We start from the raw sequence: 18,529 nt of genomic DNA on the forward strand, positions 1-18,529 counted from the left end.
TCTAATAGTTTCTCACAGATATCCGATGGAGTTCGACGTAATTAGAGGATCTAAAGTGTCCAGCCATGCAGATTTGTAACTGCGGTCAAGTGTCCACATGTACAGCAATGACATTGTTATTGACGAATGCCATCCACCCACTATCGTCTGAAACAGAAGTAGTTATTGGGGAACTAAAAAAGCAGTAGTATGTAGCTACCAGCGAAATCCCAGGACGAATGAAGTCATAATCTACTCCAGTCGATACAATCAAAAAGAGCCTCGTGTAGCGGCAGCCATGAAATGAGCCCAGGCAAGCCATGAAAAAAAGCAGCAAAACTTTCTATCATTGAATAATATCAGGGTGGCTAAACCGTTTTATAATAGTGTGGCCATCTTTGCATTTTGAATTTGTCTCTGAATATTCTTATGTGCAAATCAGGTCCATAAAAATCCTGTAACCGTCCTATGATGTCTTGTTTTAAAACCACATGTTGATACATTTATTAACTATTTTTGTTTTGTGACATTATTGTTGTTTGTAAATATGTTTTATAAATCATTACTGTTCTTCAAATATGGTTCCAAAATAGGCCTGAGATAGCCGAGTAGAAAATATACCAGAACTGATGTCTTTAGTCCAATGTCATTCTGTTAATATTAAATAGCATTGCGTGCTTCATTGCATAAGTGATTGTAGTGCAGGTTTAAAGATAACGGTTTAAGCTGGTTTGCCTTCTCCAGGGACATCTATATTAAACAAACATGTTTGCTATTTTGTTCCTTGGCACTGGCTGTACAATGATACAGGAGTGACATACAGCAGCTCAGCTATTGCCACAGAAGCTTGCTGTCCGACTAAGAAATGCATTGAGTAGTAATGGTGAGGCCTTCAACTGGTCTTAAACAGAACAGCCTTCCCGGAAGAGATTTGCAGAAGGGATGGCCTCAAAAAGCTAATTCTCCACGGGTTTCAGCGTTAGACTTGGTACCCCACAAGAGACTCCTTCGTGACTCAGGAGAATCACCACATTGGAATAATTGGCCATCGAATGGAATCCTTGGTGTAGACTCACGTGAGATTGGTGACTTTCTGCAGATACTCCATTATTCTGCCTCTGTCTGGCCCTCTCTTATTTGCTGTCTCACTGCCTCAATCCAGTAGTTTTTACTATCAGATTCTCACTCTCCCAGATTCTGGAGCGGTCTTGCTAAATGAAAACTTGCTCCCTTAATCTATTTCCTAAGCCCCATCCTACCGTCCTCTAGTCCTCTGTGCAGGTCGGAATGTGAGACCACACCTGCCCACTTTGCTGGCTGGACTGAATTAGTGTTCAGACTGCCTTGTCCTTTTCCCTCTGAAGCCGTGGTTAAAGGACGTCACCCATTCTTTCCGCTTCCCTCTATGTACTGTTGAGATTTGTCTGTAAAAGGGGCAGATTAATAAGTGCTGACTTTTTCCTATCCTCTTGTGTGAACCATTTTTTGTGTGTGTGTTTTTAAGAAAATTAGAAGAAAAATAGTGCTGCACCATGATTTCAATCCATGTTTCTTATTTGACTTTTTTTGTTAAATATAATTTTCTGTTACAATTATGAATTGAACATTCTAAGTACAAGGAACCTCCCGTCCCCCATCCATGGCATGGTTCTGAAGCGAAATTGGCCCAAACTCCCCACTGACCAATGGAGGCCAGTTTTTGAAGCCTCTGGACCAGCTACTGATCTCAATCCCACACTCGCAAATGACAAGTTCAACCACTGGATTACCAGCTCCCTCAATTTAGTACTCCCAAAAAAAAAACACCCCCAAGAAATGCAGACAAAAATCGGCCCTATGCTTCTCCCCTAAGCTCGTCGAATCAAAACAAGAAAGCAGAAGACTAGAGCCAAGGTGGGGCAGAATTATTCTGAATCCAGAAAGCTTGACTACCGAAAGTCAATCGCATGTTATGAATCCGACATTAATGCTGCCCAAGCCTCCTTCTATGAGGAGAAAATCAACGCTGCCGCCAACTGCCCTAAAGTAATTTTTCAAATCGCTAAAACGCTCTCCAACATGCCTCTAAAACAACAAACCTCAGAAGGGGCACTCACGCGTTGAAACAACCTGGCGGAATTCTTTCAACATAAAATCCAAAATATCTATATATCTTTCCCAGCCTCCCAATGTGAACATATAGCCCCTCTTACTTCAGATCTTCCTGTTGAACCCCTAATCTCGCTAAGCCGATTCCCTCTGCTGGACTCAGCTTTACTGGATTCACTCATGGTTAAAGTAACCTCAGGCTCTCCCTCAGATCCAGCCTTCCCATCAGTCACTTAAATTAGTCGCTAACATCATCCATCCAGCAATACTTGATCTCCTAAACTCATCTATCCTTACTGGCACGGTCCGCCCTGCTTGGAAATGTGCTCTGGTCAAAGCCCTACTAAAAAAACAATCTTGACCAGGCTAATCTAGTCAACTATCGCCCCATTTCCCTACTTCCCTGGCTGAGCAAAGTACTAGAAAAGCACATAAACTCCGTTCTGGTTGAGTACTTGCAATCGAATGTCCTCCTCCACCACTCCCAAACCGGCTTCTGTCCCCAGTTGGGGACCGAGACTGCCCTCTTCGCGGTAACTGAGGAGGCCAGAAGGATACTGGACCAAGGAGGTACTGCCGCAATCATCCTCCTTGACCTCAGTGCCGCTTTTAACACTGTTGATCACAAAACCTTTATCCTCCGTCGTAAGAGCCTAGGAGTATCCGGCACTGCACTAGCATGGTTCTAGTCCTTCCTTAGTGACCGCTTCTTCCAGGTGTTTGAAGGAGATGTCGTCTCCAATCGGCTGCCGCTCAGTTGTGGGGTTCTCCTCCTTAAGCCCCACTCTTTTTAACATCTATATGTCCATCCATTTGGCATACAATCATCACCTATGCAGATGACACGCAACTCGTGGTAGCACTAAATCATCCCGAGCGGTCATCTAGCACCCTAGGCCCCTGCCTAGAGAAGGTTGCCAAGTGAATGGAACTCTCCTGTCTCAAACTGAACGGAGATACAACTGAGCTAATGCTTCTAGGCAACTCTTCCCCCCCTTCAACCCTGCATTGCTATGGCCCCCTTGTCTCGCACCGGCTGCAGACTCTAAGGACCAGATCAAGACCCTTGACGTGTGGCTTGACCACTCTCTTAGCTTCAACTATCAGGCTACTAAGCTCTACGCTTCCTGTTTTGGCCTGCTGAGGATGCTCTGTTAGATCCTCCACCTTCTCCCATTTCAGGCGAGAAGAATCCTTGTTCAGGCCCTTATCCTCTCTCACCTGGATTATGGAAATGCTCTTTATCTGGGAGCCCCCCTGGTCACCATTTATAAGCTCCAGATCATCCAAAATTGTACTGCTAGTCTGCTTCTTCAGATTCCCCACAGACAATCCGCTAAACCAGCATTAAGCTACCTTCACCGGCTCCCCATCAGGGCCAGGATCCTGTTTAAAGCCATGTGTCTGGCACACAAGTCCTTCTGGACGTGCGGCCCAGCCATTTCCCAATCCCTGGTCCCACCCTGTCACCCAGCCAGGAACCTTCGCTTCAGCCTCACCTTCTCTGCCGTTACGCACAGAATACGGGGACCAGATGGGGTGGGCGCTCCTTCTCTTTCAATGCCGCAAACTGCTGGAACTCCCTCCCCCTACATCTGCGGGAGGAGTCCAACCTGTTGGCATTTCGAAAACTCCTGAATACTCCTATTCTAACATCCCTTTCTTGCACTTGCTCCTGGCCCGCTTGATCCGTCTGCAGTGCTGGGAGGCCTCAGGATAGGCATGTGCTATAAAAGTATCATTTCATTCATTATTATTTGATCAATAATCTTGTAGCAGCACTCTACAAGACATCCTATTAAATGACATTACCACATGGTATGTCCAATCAGAAATTTCCGTTTCCGCATAACATTTTGTGGCTTTCAGTAAGGCTTCTTACATAGCTAAATTGATTTTCTATTTTCATCAAATCTATTGCTGGCTGTCAAAGTATTACATTATAGCCCTGTGTACCCGGGATGTATATTTAAATTGAGGACTTCTAAGTTAGAGCCTCCTTTCACAGTTTCGCACAGTTACCTTTAAGGAGTAACTTTACCTTCCACTTTGTCAACTGTAAGCCAATGGAGAGTTTTTTATTTGAATGAATTGTTACTTAGATACATTTATTAATAATAATTATTTTTTTCAGGTGGAATGCTACGATTATGACAATGACGGGTCGCATGACCTGATAGGAATTTTTGAGACGACAATGACAAATTTTAAGGAAGCAAAACGCTCATTGCCGGTAAGTTCCTTCCTAAACTGTATGAGAGCTTGTTTTTCTTTTTTTAATTGAAAAACCGAGTTTGAAGAACCGAAATGACCTTAGTGGAATTGATGTTTCAGCTCTGCATCTATTCTCTAGTTTGCATGCAGGAAAGGGTTGGGCGAGGCTGTGTTCAACTCAGAATAGTGGATGAGTGGACTTCATTGAAAGGATGAAAGCAATTTACAGCCCATGGCACTATGGGTAATTAGTGCTACATGTGGCGGCAGCTTGCTAACCGTGAGCTTACAGGTGGTGGGAGTGGGAGACTGTCATGCTCAAAACACTGGGGTAAGTATGCATTTGGCAAAAGAAAGTCTCTAGATGAAGTTAATGTCAGGAACAATGGAAGTTGTTGAAAACTATTGGACCATAAGCTCTTAGCATGCAACCCTTAAACACGCATCCTATGTCTAGAATAGACTAATGTGGAAGGAATAGGTGATTCAAAAGAAATGTAATGCAGTGAGTCTTACCCCCGAGGAGGTGGTTAAGTGCTTTTCGATGCATAGAATGCTACTCTGAACCCAAATGATTGGTAGTAGATAAGTATTGGGAAATAGTATTTGTTAATTTGAGCAATGGACATGTGAGTCTGTTAGTTTGATTGAATGAGATAAAGGTGGGATAGGGGAGGGAAGGGTCTAGATTGTGTTATTTTGGAGCTCCTATTCGTAAAATGAGGTTTGGGGTAAGTCAAAGGAGGGATCGAAGAGGAAAGAGTCTAGGAAGTGTTATTTTGGAGATCCATAGTGATAAAATGAGATTTTGGGGTGAGTTAAGGAAGGATAGAGGAGGAAACAGTCTAGAAAGGGTTGTCTAGGAGATCATAGTAGTAGGCTGAGGTTTGGGGTGAGTCAAGGAGGGAGAGAGGAGGTAAGAGTCAAACAAGCATTTGCAATGCAATAAGTCTCACATTTATGCAAGTTTAAGCAATTGGCTTTGTAAATGACAATGCCTTTTACTTTTGTTTAAAAAGCAAAAACAAAATAAAAGGCATTATTTAAAATGTTAATAGCTCAAACTCGCATAAATGCGAAACCTATTACATTGCAAATGCTTGTTTGTTATGAGGTCCCATGTTACAAATGAAACATAGGAAGCTAATTCGGGCTCTGAGCCAGCAGCGTGCTGACTTTTTGAGGCCTCCAAGCTAGTGGCTTGCACCATTATTTCCCTAATCAAAGAAAATAAAATAGAAAAAGACACCTTTTGTGTGAAAAGCGAAACTACAGGTCCTGGAATGCAAGGTTTCACTAACTGAAAGTACCCGTGCCGGGTGAAGGGAATAGTGAGCTAGGCAGCTAGTGATCTCTCTGTCACCATCCCTGTCACACACAGGCACCCCAATAACTGCAGTGCCTGTTCACACCTGCTGTCCAGATCACGCTCACTGACTGCAGCATGGTGATTCAAAGTGCATTACTCTAATTAAATGAAAACAAAACTACAAATCCCAGATTCAAATGATTTGTTAAATCGCCAGACCGGAACCATGACATTATGTGGCAATCCTACTCCAAAAGTGATGCTCATCTCAAAATGCCCTGAGCACACTGCAGCACAAACAGAAAATCGTATAGTTGAATTTAAAAATGCACGTTCCAGTGCAATAGGAAAGGCAGCTCTTCACATAGGCAGCAGCTGTCTCAGGCGCAATAGACAAGCTTGCGAGTGGTGCACGCGCGCCACAGCGAGACATCTGGTTTCAATTTTCGTGCCCGTATCTGGGCACGATAATTGAAACCACAAGCCGGCCGTGTGGGTAACCGACACCAATAGGCCATGGGCGGAGCAATGCGCCTGCCTTTGGACAATTGCGGGCTGTCTTTGTTAAAAAGACGCAGGCAAAGGCCAATGGCGTGGGCCAAAACAAAAAGCACACGCACAAGCGTTTGCAATTCAAAGGTTATTTTTGAAACCCCCTACATGAAGTCTTCGCCAGAACAGCGCATGCGCGCTGTTACAAGCTCGACCTAAAAAGTAGTACTTACCTAATACTGCACGAACATACGGTGTGTTGTCTAGGCATACCACCCCCAGTACTCAAAGTAATCAAAAAGTAATCTGAAGGCAATTGCTGTGTAATTCATACTGTATTTCAAAGTAAAACAAATCTATAACAACTTCAAATTTAACCACAACTGCATTTCCTTGAACAGTCTTGCATTAGAGAAGTGTATTTTACTTACCTGCGCCAAGTCTTGCTTGTTTCTAAAAATAAAACATAAGTACACCTTTTTTTATACTTACCTAATTGGTCTGGACTCTGTCTCTTAGTGTGTGTATTAGTCCTTGATTGAGTAAATAGTATAAATGCTTAACGCACCCTCTAGATAAGCCTGACTGTTCGTCCACACTACCATAAAGAGAGTAGTTACTACTTATCTAATTTAGATTTGCTATAGCTCTGGAGACTCTCAGGACACTGTACACATTATACCTCATTTTGGTGTAGTATATACAAAGCCAGCTTCCTACAACACAAGAATGAAAAAACTCTTTTTGACCAGAGTCTACCGCTCAGCTCTCTCACAAAGGCACTCCCCTCAAAAGAAGGCAGCTCACTTATCGGATGTTTGTACCTATGGCCACATGATACATCTTCGGAGTGCACCAAAAGCAAAGCTTTTGATTTATAATGGTAAACAAAGATCTATATGTCCCAGAATGCAAAGCAAAGATCTATTGCCATTAGTGAGCTATTCAGACATGGAGAGCTCTAAAGTTTTGTCATAAAGAAATGATTAACTGAATAAGAAGACTCTCAGCCAGGGGCCCTAGCTCACCTGCCTGTCCTTGGTCTTGATCTTCCGGTGACAGAGACAAGTGGTTTATGTAACAGGGCATTACTTCACGTTATAGCATTTAACAGAGTTTTGAGTCTGATGTTTTCTTTTGGTGTACATAAAGTGTGTCTCCCCTCGCCTTTCCTTCAAATTTTTCTATTGCATTTTTGTTATTCTTTTTTTGTTTTTACCATTGTAAAAACAGGACTACAAATCCCAGAATGGAATGAAAAAAGTAGGAATCCATGAAGAACCCACATTTGTCAAGGATTGCTGTGACCCCTCTTTTCAAACCAGGCTATTATTTATATTCTGAGTATAGTCTTTCTGCATCCGTGGAATTTGACAACATGTAGCCGTACTCGAACGACTGACGAGTTTCTGTTTTTGGTTTTGGAAATCTGTTCACCCTAAGCAGTGTTGCTATGAAGTGGACGGGGGTGTTCACCCTAACGAACCAGGTGTGTTTTCATAGCTTGGAACTTACTTTAGGTCTTCTGGATAAGGGTCTTCAAATCAGAATGCCTTTGCCGCTATCTTGATTTCGTTTCTGAACTACATCAAACAGTGAAAAATAGGACAGCCAATCGGAAAGCTAGTTATCGTTTACTGACGGCTAAAAGGACCAATCTAAAGGCTTGGCAGCCACGCAGCCTCGGAGAAAGTTGCAATTGGTTAGAAAGAGAAAAATGTGTCCAGGAAGTGTGACACAATCGCCCAGGAATTAACCTTAGTTGACCTGGCAGCTGCCAATTCTTTCCCTGTGCTAATTTTCACACGCAGTCTCAGAAGTTGAATGTGCGTGCGGCAGGTCCATCGCTTCCGCGTTGGAGTGGGCTGTCATTTTCAAAACTGCTAGGGTCGTTGAACTTTGCAGCTTCAGTTTTCAGGAAGAGACAGGTCTCATCGCGGCGTTGCTGGTGTTTGTGGAGGGAGTGATCTGACAGTCCAGCTCTGGGGAGATCCAGTTTTCTTCGGTACCGTTCAGCGAGGGCAATTACCCTCTACTAAATATATGTTGCGGTTAGACAGCGCACAGTAAGGGGTTCTGGCGTAGGAGACAACGCAATAACAGGGTAAGTGAGGTCAGTGGGAACTGCTTATGAGGGAGCGGACTCGCACGGAGTGTGGAAGAAGCCGTCACCAGGCTAGGTTGAACATGCCTAGAGTGGCAGTAAGGAAAGAGGAGCCCAGCGTAAGCCGAGGCATTTGTTTCTACATTCCACGCCATATACGTTCGAGTCAGATCCAGGAAGTGTTTGGTAAAATCTGGAATGTGTTTTGATTTGGGTGGGCGTGTGTGTGGCACCCCTACGTGGATCAAGGATTTGGCCTGTTGATATGTCATGTGATTAAGCTGCTTGGATCATAGATCGTGCAGAAGCATGTTATGTACAGCAAAGTGCTGTCCTGTTAACAACAAGCATCAATCGTGCACGCTCGAGCGGTTCCGAGACGTGATATGTGGTGGGGGGAGGGGGAGAAGCAGGAGTTGTGTGCGCACACGCGCTGAAAGAAAAAAAAGGACGCGAGTGGTGCGCACGCGATGGCGCCTCGGCTCATGCATGTGCACGTAACCGCGCGCTCCATGCCAGCAAAATGCATGTGGTAGGACTTTTCAAAGCCCACTACTCAATGTATCACAGAGCAGCGCATGCACTGGTTCAGGCGAGATCTAAAAAGGATCTTAGGGAGATCATGGTAGTAGAATGAGACTTGGGATGAGTCCGAGAGTTGAGGTAGAGGATATATTAAGAGAGGTATAGGTTGAGACTTGGAGTAGTGCATTGGATGGAGATGAAGCTTTTGTTTTGGTTCTTTCTACAGTAGGTTTAAAGTAATAACTGCTGCAAAGTTAGCACAGCTGAGGGGTCAGCATGTAATCCTGTGCTCGCCAAAGGGGTGACCAAGTCTTTCTACAGTAAAGAAGAGAGTTTTTCACTTTTATTGCCAGAACATGTTAAATACACGTTCTGCCCACTAAATATGTTGCACTCTGCCTCAGGGCTCGGTAGCCCTGTCATGGGGTGACTTACATATATTTCTGGGGGAGATTTGACTTTGCCATTACTTTAAATCGCAAAGTCTAGCTAGCAATTTTAAACTGCTCTTGCAGTGTTCAATGGCGGGACTAGGGGACTCATTTTACTGGGGTCACTTCCAGGGTGGCACAGCCAGCACTGCAATCCCTTGGGTGACCCTCTAACTTGCATGCCCTGAATACCCTGGGTACATATCCTATGGACTTATAGGTTAGTTAGCTTATGCCAGTTGGGTATGGGCCAACGTAACATTCGCATTTTAGGGTCAGGGCACTGGCACAGAGGTCTGGTTAGCAGGCATCAATGAACTCTTGAGTCGAATAACCAGCATCATCTGCCCAAAAACGGGGGTTTGACCATACAAAAAGAGTAATTTCCTTACAGGCAGCCTCTAAAACCTCAGCAAGGTGCCCAGCCATTTAGTGGCTGTCACACCCACCAACCACATAGTCAAGGCCAACAATCTAGTCAGACTACTGATCCCCTCCTAATGCCCTCAGCAGCCCACCCTGCCTATCTCCTTTTGCGTATACTTAGTAAAGTATAGCCCCTCAATTGGAGGCAGAATCGAAGGATTCTTGCAGGAGTGGCAGGCCATCATAGAAAACTGGGGGCTGCAGATCATCCAGTGTTGCCTACTCTTCCTGCCCATTCTGCCACACCTTCCTCCATCCCCAGAATGACTAATGGAGAGACATCTGTCTGTTTAAGGCAGGAAGCCCAATCTCTGTTTGCCAAGGGGGCTTTCGAGAGGGTGCCTGTATCGGAAGTGTGTTGTTGTCGCTACTTCTTCCCCTTCCTGGTGCCAAAGAAGGATGGAGGCCTTCAACCTATTTTAGATGTGTGTCATTTCAATGTCTTTCTCTAAATTAAAGATGCTCTCTCTGGCCCAGGTCTCATCTGACCTCGACCCTGGAGACTGGATGATAGTGTTGGACCTGCAGGACGCAGGGTTCCACCGGCCCGTCCTGCAGGCCCACCAGAGTTTTCTGTGGTTTGTGTGGGGACAGGAGCACTATCAGTTCACGGTGCTTTCCTTTAGTCTCACCAGTGACCTTCTGGTGTTCAAAAAAGTGATAGCAGTGGTGGCAGCAGCACTTCTTTATAGGTCTGGGGGCCCAGTCTTCACCTACCTCGATGACTGACTGTTGAAGGTGGGCTCGCCCAGGCAATGGCCAACCACCTCCGAACTATGGAGAGCTTTGTGTCATCATTGGGGTTCCTTATGAACTGCCAAAGTCACACTTGATTCCTTCTCAGACACCCCCCTCCATCGGAGCCATTCTGAACATTGTTCAGTTTTGTACTTTTACCCCAAAAGGAGAGTTCAGGAGATTCAGGATATGATCCCAAACTTGTGACAGCTAATCAGTAAGTTCTGTTTGTCCAATCAGCAAGAGCGAAACACATTGATTGCATGGCTGTATTACATGGAGAAAATTTTGAAGAATAATAAAGGAATTAAATGTACTATAAATTTGTTGCAAGACGTGTGAAGCCTTACTCTGAACTCAATCGATTAACTGTGGGTTGTTGCCTCTGTATTTTAGTAATGATCCCGATCTGTTATCCTCGGTCCTGAATTTCAGTGAGGTTGACACAGGAGCTGCTGGAACCAAAGTCCTCCAGCATCCTGCTGGTCAAGCATGGCAGTTGGCATATGCAGGCTCTGCCATAGGATCTGAGGTATCAGTGGTATTAACATCAAGGAGACCTTTCTGACCATGTCCAGGTTTGAGATGAGACTGGGAAAGATCTGAAGTGGTGGTTACTTGAGCGCGATTAGGTCAGTCTCAGACCCCTATTCTTACCCCACACTTAGCTGAAAGTGGTGAACGAAGCTTCATTTCTGTTTTGAAGGGTCCACATGGGAGATGTGGAGACCAGGGGTCTCTGATCTTCGGCAGAGGCTTGGCTCCATATCAACCTCCTGGAGCTGCGGGCCATCTGCTTCGAGTTGAAAGTCTTCCTTTTGTCCATCAAAGGGAAACTAGGGCAGGTACTTATGGGCAACTCCACAGCTACCTGGTACTGTAACAAGCAGGCCTGATTGGGGACCTGGGCCCTGCGCCAGGAGACGCTATGACTCAGAAAATCGCTGGACAATCAAGCAATGTTCCCAGTGGTGAACCTTCTGCCAGGTCCTTTGAATGCCAGGGTGTATGAGCGCAGCCAGCGACACCTAGCAGATCATGGGTGGCAGGTACATCCGGAGATGGCAAGAGGTCTCGTCCACAAATGGGAAAACCTTGACTTGATATACTTGCCACCACCAAGAACGTGCAATGTCAGCAATTCTGCACATTGATGTTTTGACGGCGTCTCTAACTGGGAGCCTGTTCAGTCTAGAGGGGAACTCTAGACTCTCCTGGAACTTGCCACTGATGTCTCTTCTACCCAAAATTCTGAAGAAGATCAGGACCGACCAAGCCCAAATCATCCAATTGGCACTGCAGAGCACCAGGGCTTGAGCATCTGTCCTCTGATCAGTCTGCCCTTCCATGAGGAGCTACTGTTGCAAAAGCAGGGCAGGGTTCTGCACTCTGGGACCCAGTAAACTCTACCTTCATGCATGGAGATTGAGTGTCAACAGCTGAACGCCTTTGACCTTCCTTCAGAAATGATTGAAGTCTTCTTGCAAGCTAGGCGTCCCTCGACAAACTGTATACACCTGTTTGGATACATTTGTGGTTTGGTGCGACACATGTCAGATTGACCCCCTCCCGAGCAGGTTATCTGACATTGTTTGATTTGTCTCTCACCTGCCAAGGCTTTACTTTGTTTGAGCACAGTTAAAGGGTACTTTTCAACTCTTTTGGCATTTTTACGGCTGCTGGACCATCGCTTATTTAAAATATTGGTTGTGATTTTTTGAAAGGCTTACAAAACTTGTTTCCTATCTCTCCTTTAGTCATGCCACAGTGAGACCATAACTTGGTCCTCACTTATTTGAAGTGCACAACCTTTAAGCGGCTTCACAGCTCTCCCTTTTTGCTTCCTACCCTCAAGACAGTGTTCCTTATTGCCATAACATTGCTGCGGCGAGTTGCAGGCTCTCTACCGCAATCCATCATACACCACTTCCTTTCATTCCACCAGGGCAATAGTTGCTACCACTTTGTTGGCACATGAATTTCCTGATCTGTACATCTGCCAGATGACTTCTTGGGGGTCCCTCCATATGTTCACAAACAACTATTGTCTGTACAGCCAAGCTCACAAAGAGGGGCATTTCGCCCACGCAGTCTAACAGGAATTTTTAGTTTGAGCCAGTTCACAGACCCACCTCTTATAAGACTACTGCTCTTGTATTTATTTAGAAGGTGAGGTATCTGCTGTTATATGAATCTATCAGAAGACCAAGTTACCTACATATCTAATTGTCTTTCTGGTGGAGAAGCTATCTAACCATAGATTCCTTACTGACCTGCCCATCCTCCCCGGTGTATAATTTGGTCTCTACCCATTAATAAGATCACAAGTTTAGGAATCTGCATACCAGTCAAGGCCAATTTGCTGTCGCATCTCTGCATCTGGGGGCCTGGAAAGCCTCTAAAGCAACAGAGTTCAGTATGCGGGAGTAGAGTTTCTGTGGGCCCAGCGTATAATATCTGCAGTAGAACCACATCTGTGTGTTGCCCCACGATGCCACCGACCACCACAGAGCCACTGCTCAAAACCTCCGGATCCTGTCTGGCACCTAGGGATTATTCAAAAGGTGAGGAATCTGCGGTTGGAAGAGTCCCTACCAGAAAGGTTACTGAAGGATAGTAACTCATTTCCCCTCGGTTCTCCCAAAGCCTATCACCAGTAAACCTGGTGCACCATGCACCTCATGCTAGGAGAAACAACTGATGGTCAAACATTTGAAACGATCCTATGGGTAGTCTTTGCAGAAGATGCGTTTGCCTCCAGTATTGAATTTAACATTTCTCATGATTTTCCCTAACCTGACGCGTATACCTCGATTATAGCTACTTTTGTGTTCGCAAGCTGACTTGTGTGTGCTGCATTAGGAGGATAGGATGTTTGCAGGCTTTCTGCAGGTGTTGAGGCCACAAATGGCATAAAGAAGTAATAGGAGTAGTATTTAACCTTGGCAATACCCGACTCTTTCCTCTAGACAGCTGTTGTTGGGGTGGAAAAGTTGTCTGCATGGTAATGAATGGTATTCCTGCCCTGAGTGCCTAACTGTACTGTTATCTGGATAACCTAATGTTGTTTTTTGTTGTCACAGCAAACCCAGATCATGCTTGTGCTCCCTGACATAGGATGGTGGTGGCAGCATATCCTGTAGTGATCAGTAGGAGTGAACTTGTCCTTTTTAGGTCTCGCGTACGCAGCGCAAATGCACTGCAAAGGCAAAAAGACCTTTTGCGATCGCTTTGGTTTTTCAGCCAAAGGCTTGCACACGTTCCATTGCCTTCAATGGCAACACGTGTACGTCTGGCGATTGACTTGCAGGAGCGAGCGCTGCCATATGGCAGCAATTATCTCTCTCGCAAGTAAATCGCGCAGCACCCCCCCTCCCCTTTTCTTCCACCCCTCTTTTCTCACCTCACTCCCCCCCCCTCACTGTCGCGCAAGTTCTTTCATGCGGCGGCAAGCAGGGGTTGGTGTAAACGGTGGGGGAGGGGCAGATAAAACATCTGTGTCATTGTTTCATAGGCGGAGTTATGTTTTATTTAGTTGTTGCACTCAAAGCTGTTCTGGATAAAGCAGCACGCTGAAATTAGAGCAGCGGGCAAAAGGAATGTTTGCTTCCCATTGAAGCCAGAGCCGGACAGAAAGCGGCATGTATTACTCACAAGACAATTCACACCTCCATGCCACAATGCCTACCTGCTAATTTAAAGACAACTTGTGGTAGCAGATAATCACAAAACGCTGAAGCTCTGCTCTTCCAAACCCTGACTTTTAAAAAGGAGAGATTTTCCGATCCACCCCTTTCTGGAAGTGCTACCAACTCTGTTACTTTCATCACGGACCACAACCAGACGACGAACAAGTTTTAAATCCTGAGAGAGACATGTTAATTAATCTGCCCCCCCCATTATATTTGTAATCTGCATCGAGCCTAACCTTGAGGTTTATTTACTCCCCTCGATTTTATATTATACTTCATTTAGCCTAAACTTGTTGCTCAATATTTCTAACTGGTGCAACTGGTAAATCTCATGGAATGTTCTGTTAATATTGTCCTAACTGTTCACACCTATTTTTTAACGGATTATCTTTATAGTTTTCATGTAAGATTTTGTATCTGAAAGAGACACGTTAGTGATAGATTCCTTACCTTAGAATATCCCCAGGCGTCAGACTGGATCCGGAAAGTTTTGCGTAGCAGTACCCTTGCGCGTCGGTAGGCGTCGTCTGCGGCTCCGAGTCCGTCGTCGGAGTCGTGGGCGCCGTGATGACGTCGTCGTAGTACTTAGACGCCGCCTCCGCGTGCCGACGTCAGTTATTATTTTTTCCGCGCCAGCCAGCGCAGATCTGGAAAGAGCAGTTCCCTAGTCACTTTTTGACTAAACTTTTGTGATCTTTTTTGATCCATTTCGAAGTCTTTACGACTCCGACGGTGCCGTTAGGGATGCCCGGCTTCAAGCATTGCGACGAGTGCGACCGTACCATGTCGGTCACGGACCCCCACCTCTTGTGCTTGTGCCTGATGTGTTTGGGCGTCGACCATGACGACGAGGCCTGCTCCGACTTTCGGGCCCTCTCGAGGAAGGCCAGGTGGGAGCGGTCCCGCAGGCGACTCGAGATCCGCCAGTCGGCCCGCGCCGTGTGAGGTCCCGGTCCCACGGGAGGTCGAGGGACCGGTCGCGGGGACGGAGCCGTCACAGCTCCGGGAGTCAGCGCCACTCCTCCGGGTCCAAGTCGTCAGGTAAGAAACATAAGAAGTCGAAGAGACATCATCGCTCTTCTGACTCCCCCCGACGCTCGCGCGATGCGGCCGGGGGTTCGGGTGACACCGCCCACGCGGCTCCTCGTGAGTCGCGGGCGCCGCATTTGGCCCCATACCCCCCCGGTCCCTGGGCTGAACGCGACGCCGGAGGAGATCGAGCGCTTCCTCATGACCATGAGGTCCATTTCTCCTCCGACGGGTTCCGCGGCGCCTTCGGGCCCAGTGAACCCGTCTGGGGGCCCTAGTGGGTCGGGGGCTACGACCCCGACGCCGTCGGGTGCTTCGGCCTCAACGCCACCGGCGCCTTCGAGCCCGGCGCCGCAGGGCTCCACGATCCCGACACCGCCGGTGCACTCGGGCTCGGCGCCGCAGGGTACAGCGGCCCCGGCGTCGTCGGTGCCTTCGGGCCCGGCGCCGCAGGGCACCGCTGGGCCCTCCTCGGGCGATGGATCGTCACCGGTGGACCTTACGACCCCCCCCGGCGTCGGTCCGTGTGGTGTCCCCTCCGGCGTCGTCCTCGGGCGGCGCCGTCCCCGATGCCTCCTCTCACTGGGTTCCGACGTCGGGACGACGCCTATCGGCGCCGCTCTCGACGCCGTTCGGAGAATTTCAATTCTATGAACCCACCCCATTCACTTATGACCCTGAATCTCAGGAGATGGGGGACGAGGAGAATTGGGAGGGGTCTGAGGACCCTCTGACCAGGGAGTGTCAGTCTAACATGGACTGGACAGGAGACCTTGGGGAGGCCAGTGGCCTGGACACCTCTCCAGACACTGGATTTGTCTCTCCTCCTACCGTGGCTTCGGAGGAGGGTGCTACTTATAGTGTGGTGTTGACGAGGGCTGCTAAGGCCTTGGGCCTTGAGCTCTCCGTCGCGGCCGTGAGGACAAACCTCCTCACTGAGGTCCTTAAGCCGCAGTCATGCTCCATGGAGCCTCTGCTGCTGTTTAATGAGGCCTTGACGGACGTTCTTTTGGGCACTTGGTCCAGGCCCGCTACAGGTTCGCCTGTAGATGGGAACGTGGCCAGACGCCACCGCCCGGCCCCGGGCGACCCATGTTTCCTGTCCACCCACCCCACCCCCGAGAGTCTGGTTATCCAGGCCTCTAAATCCCAGACCGCATTCCCGACGGCTCCCCCCCGATCGGGAATCCAAGAGGTACGAGGCCTACGGCAAGAAGGTATTCTCGTCCCTTAGCTTGGGACTGCGGTCTTCCAACACTGCATGCCTCTTGGGCCGTTACACCCACTCTCTGTGGGAAACGGTGGCGGAAGTGCTGCCAGAGTGTCCGTTGGAGGTACGGGCCAAACTCGGCCAAGCCCTAGTGGAGGGCCGGGACGCAGCAAAGTATTCAATCAGGTGCGGACTGGATACTACTGACTCGCTGGGTAGAGCGATGGCTACGACGGTGGCGATACGACGCCACGCCTGGCTGAGGTCCGCCAACTTCTCGGCAGACGTCCAAAATACACTCATGGACATGCCGTTCGATGGCCGTCGCCTCTTTGGCGACAAGGCAGACCACGCGCTTGAGCGCTTTAAGGACTCCAGGGCTACGGCCAAATCCTTGGGCCTCTCGGCCCCGCGCCAGCAAATGGGTGCCTTTCGCTCCTTTCGTGGCCAAGGAAGGGGCGCCCCCACACGTGCAGCCAGCCACTCGCCGCAAACTGTCGTTCAGTGCGGCGGCGGCCGTGGAAACCGCTGTGGAGGCGGTCGGGGAAACAAGCGGAGCCAGTCCACACCTGCCCCCGCAGCATCCGCCTCTAAACCCACCTAGTCCGTGCTTTTCGGCCCATTCGACGCCAGTGGGAGGCAGGGTTCGCCATCACCACTCTCACTGGCGCACAGTCACTTCGGACAGGTGGGTGCTGCAGATCGTCCGAAGGGGCTACTCCGCAAGCCATGCCACCGCAACACCACCGCGTATCGGGGGATCACTTGCGGCTCCTGCAGGAGGAAGTTTCGGCCCTCTTGGCCAAGGGGGCCATCGAGCGCGTTCCTGGGCCAGAAGTAGGACATGGTTGCTACTCCCACTACTTCCTGGTACCCAAGAAGGGCAAAGGGGGCCTACGCCCTATCTTGGATCTGAGGAACGTCAACGGCTTCCTCCGGAAGGAGAAGTTCAAAATGCTGACACTGGCTCAGGTCTTGGCTGCCCTAGACCCAGGAGACTGGATGGTAGCGTTGGACTTGCAGGATGCGTATTTCCACATCCCCGTCCTGCCGGCGTTACATGCGGTTCACGGTAGGCCTCGAGCACTTTCAGTTTACCGTGCTCCCCTTCGGCCTTACCAGCGCCCCACGGGTGTTCACGAAGGTGATGGCGGTGGTTGCAGCTCACCTGCGCAGGTTAGGGGTCTCAGTCTTCCCCTACCTAGACGACTGGTTGTTGAAGGCGGGCTCGCCCCAGGCAGTCGTCAGCCACCTCCAGACTACGGCGGATCTCCTGCACCGGCTGGGATTTTCCATCAATGTGCCGAAGTCACACCTGTGCCCCTCTCAGAAGCTCCTTTTCATCGGAGCGGTTCTCGACTCGGCGCAGTTTCGGGTTTACCCGCCCGAACAGCGGGTTCGGGATATACAGGCTCTGATTCCGATCTTCGGGCCGTTATCCCGGGTTTCGGTCAGGTTGACGCTGCGGCTTCTGGGGCTGATGGCCTCCTGCATCCTTCTGGTGCATCACGCACGGTGGCGGATGCGGGCTCTGCAGTGGGAACTGAAGTTTCACTGGGCCCAGCACCGGGGCAACCTGTCCGACCATGTCCTGATCTCGGAAGGCACTGCGAGACAGCTGCAGTGGTGGCTCACGGACCGCGATTGGGTCAACGGCAGATCCCTCTCCCTTCCCCAACCGGAGCACGTAGTTGTGACGGACGCGTCCCTCCAGGGCTGGGGAGGCCACTTGGGAGAGGCAGAGATCAGAGGACTCTGGTCTCAGGCGGAGTCCCGGCTCCATATCAATCTGTTGGAGCTGCGGGCGATTCATCTGGCACTGAAAGCATTCCTCCCGTCTGTCCGAGGGAGTGCAGTGCAGGTGTTCACGGACAACACCACCGCCATGTGGTACTGCAACAAACAGGGCGGTGTGGGGTCGTGGACCCTTTGCCAGGAGGCTCTGCGCCTCTGGCAATGGCTGGAACATCAGGGCGTGACTCTGGTGGTTCAACACCTGGCAAGTTCTCTGAACGCCAGGGCGGACAAACTCAGCCGTTGGTGCTCGATGGATCACGAATGGCGTCTGAACTCGGACGTGGCGCAAGGCCTCTTTCTGCGATGGGGAGAGCCTTGGTTAGATCTATTCGCCACCGAAGAGAACGCGCAATGTCATCAGTTCTGCGCGTTGGAATTTCTAAGGCGGCACTCGCTCGGAGACGCTTTTCGTCGCGAGTGGAGCTGCGGTCTGTTGTACGCCTTTCCGCCTATACCTCTTCTGCCCAGAGTGCTGAAGAAGATCAAGCGCGACCG

At 48.8% G+C, this 18,529-nt stretch overlaps 1 protein-coding gene across 2 annotated transcripts in view; it reads left to right on the plus strand.

Annotated features, from left to right (window-relative positions):
- CPNE3 (copine 3) overlaps positions 1 to 18,529 on the plus strand; it is a 460,542-nt gene that overhangs the window by 336,023 nt on the left and 105,990 nt on the right. For both annotated transcript variants that reach the window (XM_086965964.1, XM_086965965.1), the window contains exon 8: positions 4,202 to 4,300. In XM_086965964.1, coding sequence (XP_086822090.1) covers positions 4,202 to 4,300 — 99 coding nt within the window. The remainder of the gene's footprint in view (positions 1 to 4,201; positions 4,301 to 18,529) is intronic.

Source organism: Lissotriton vulgaris, chromosome 4_1, assembly GCF_964263255.1.
Source record: "Lissotriton vulgaris chromosome 4_1, aLisVul1.2, whole genome shotgun sequence".
NCBI lineage: Eukaryota > Metazoa > Chordata > Amphibia > Caudata > Salamandridae > Lissotriton > Lissotriton vulgaris.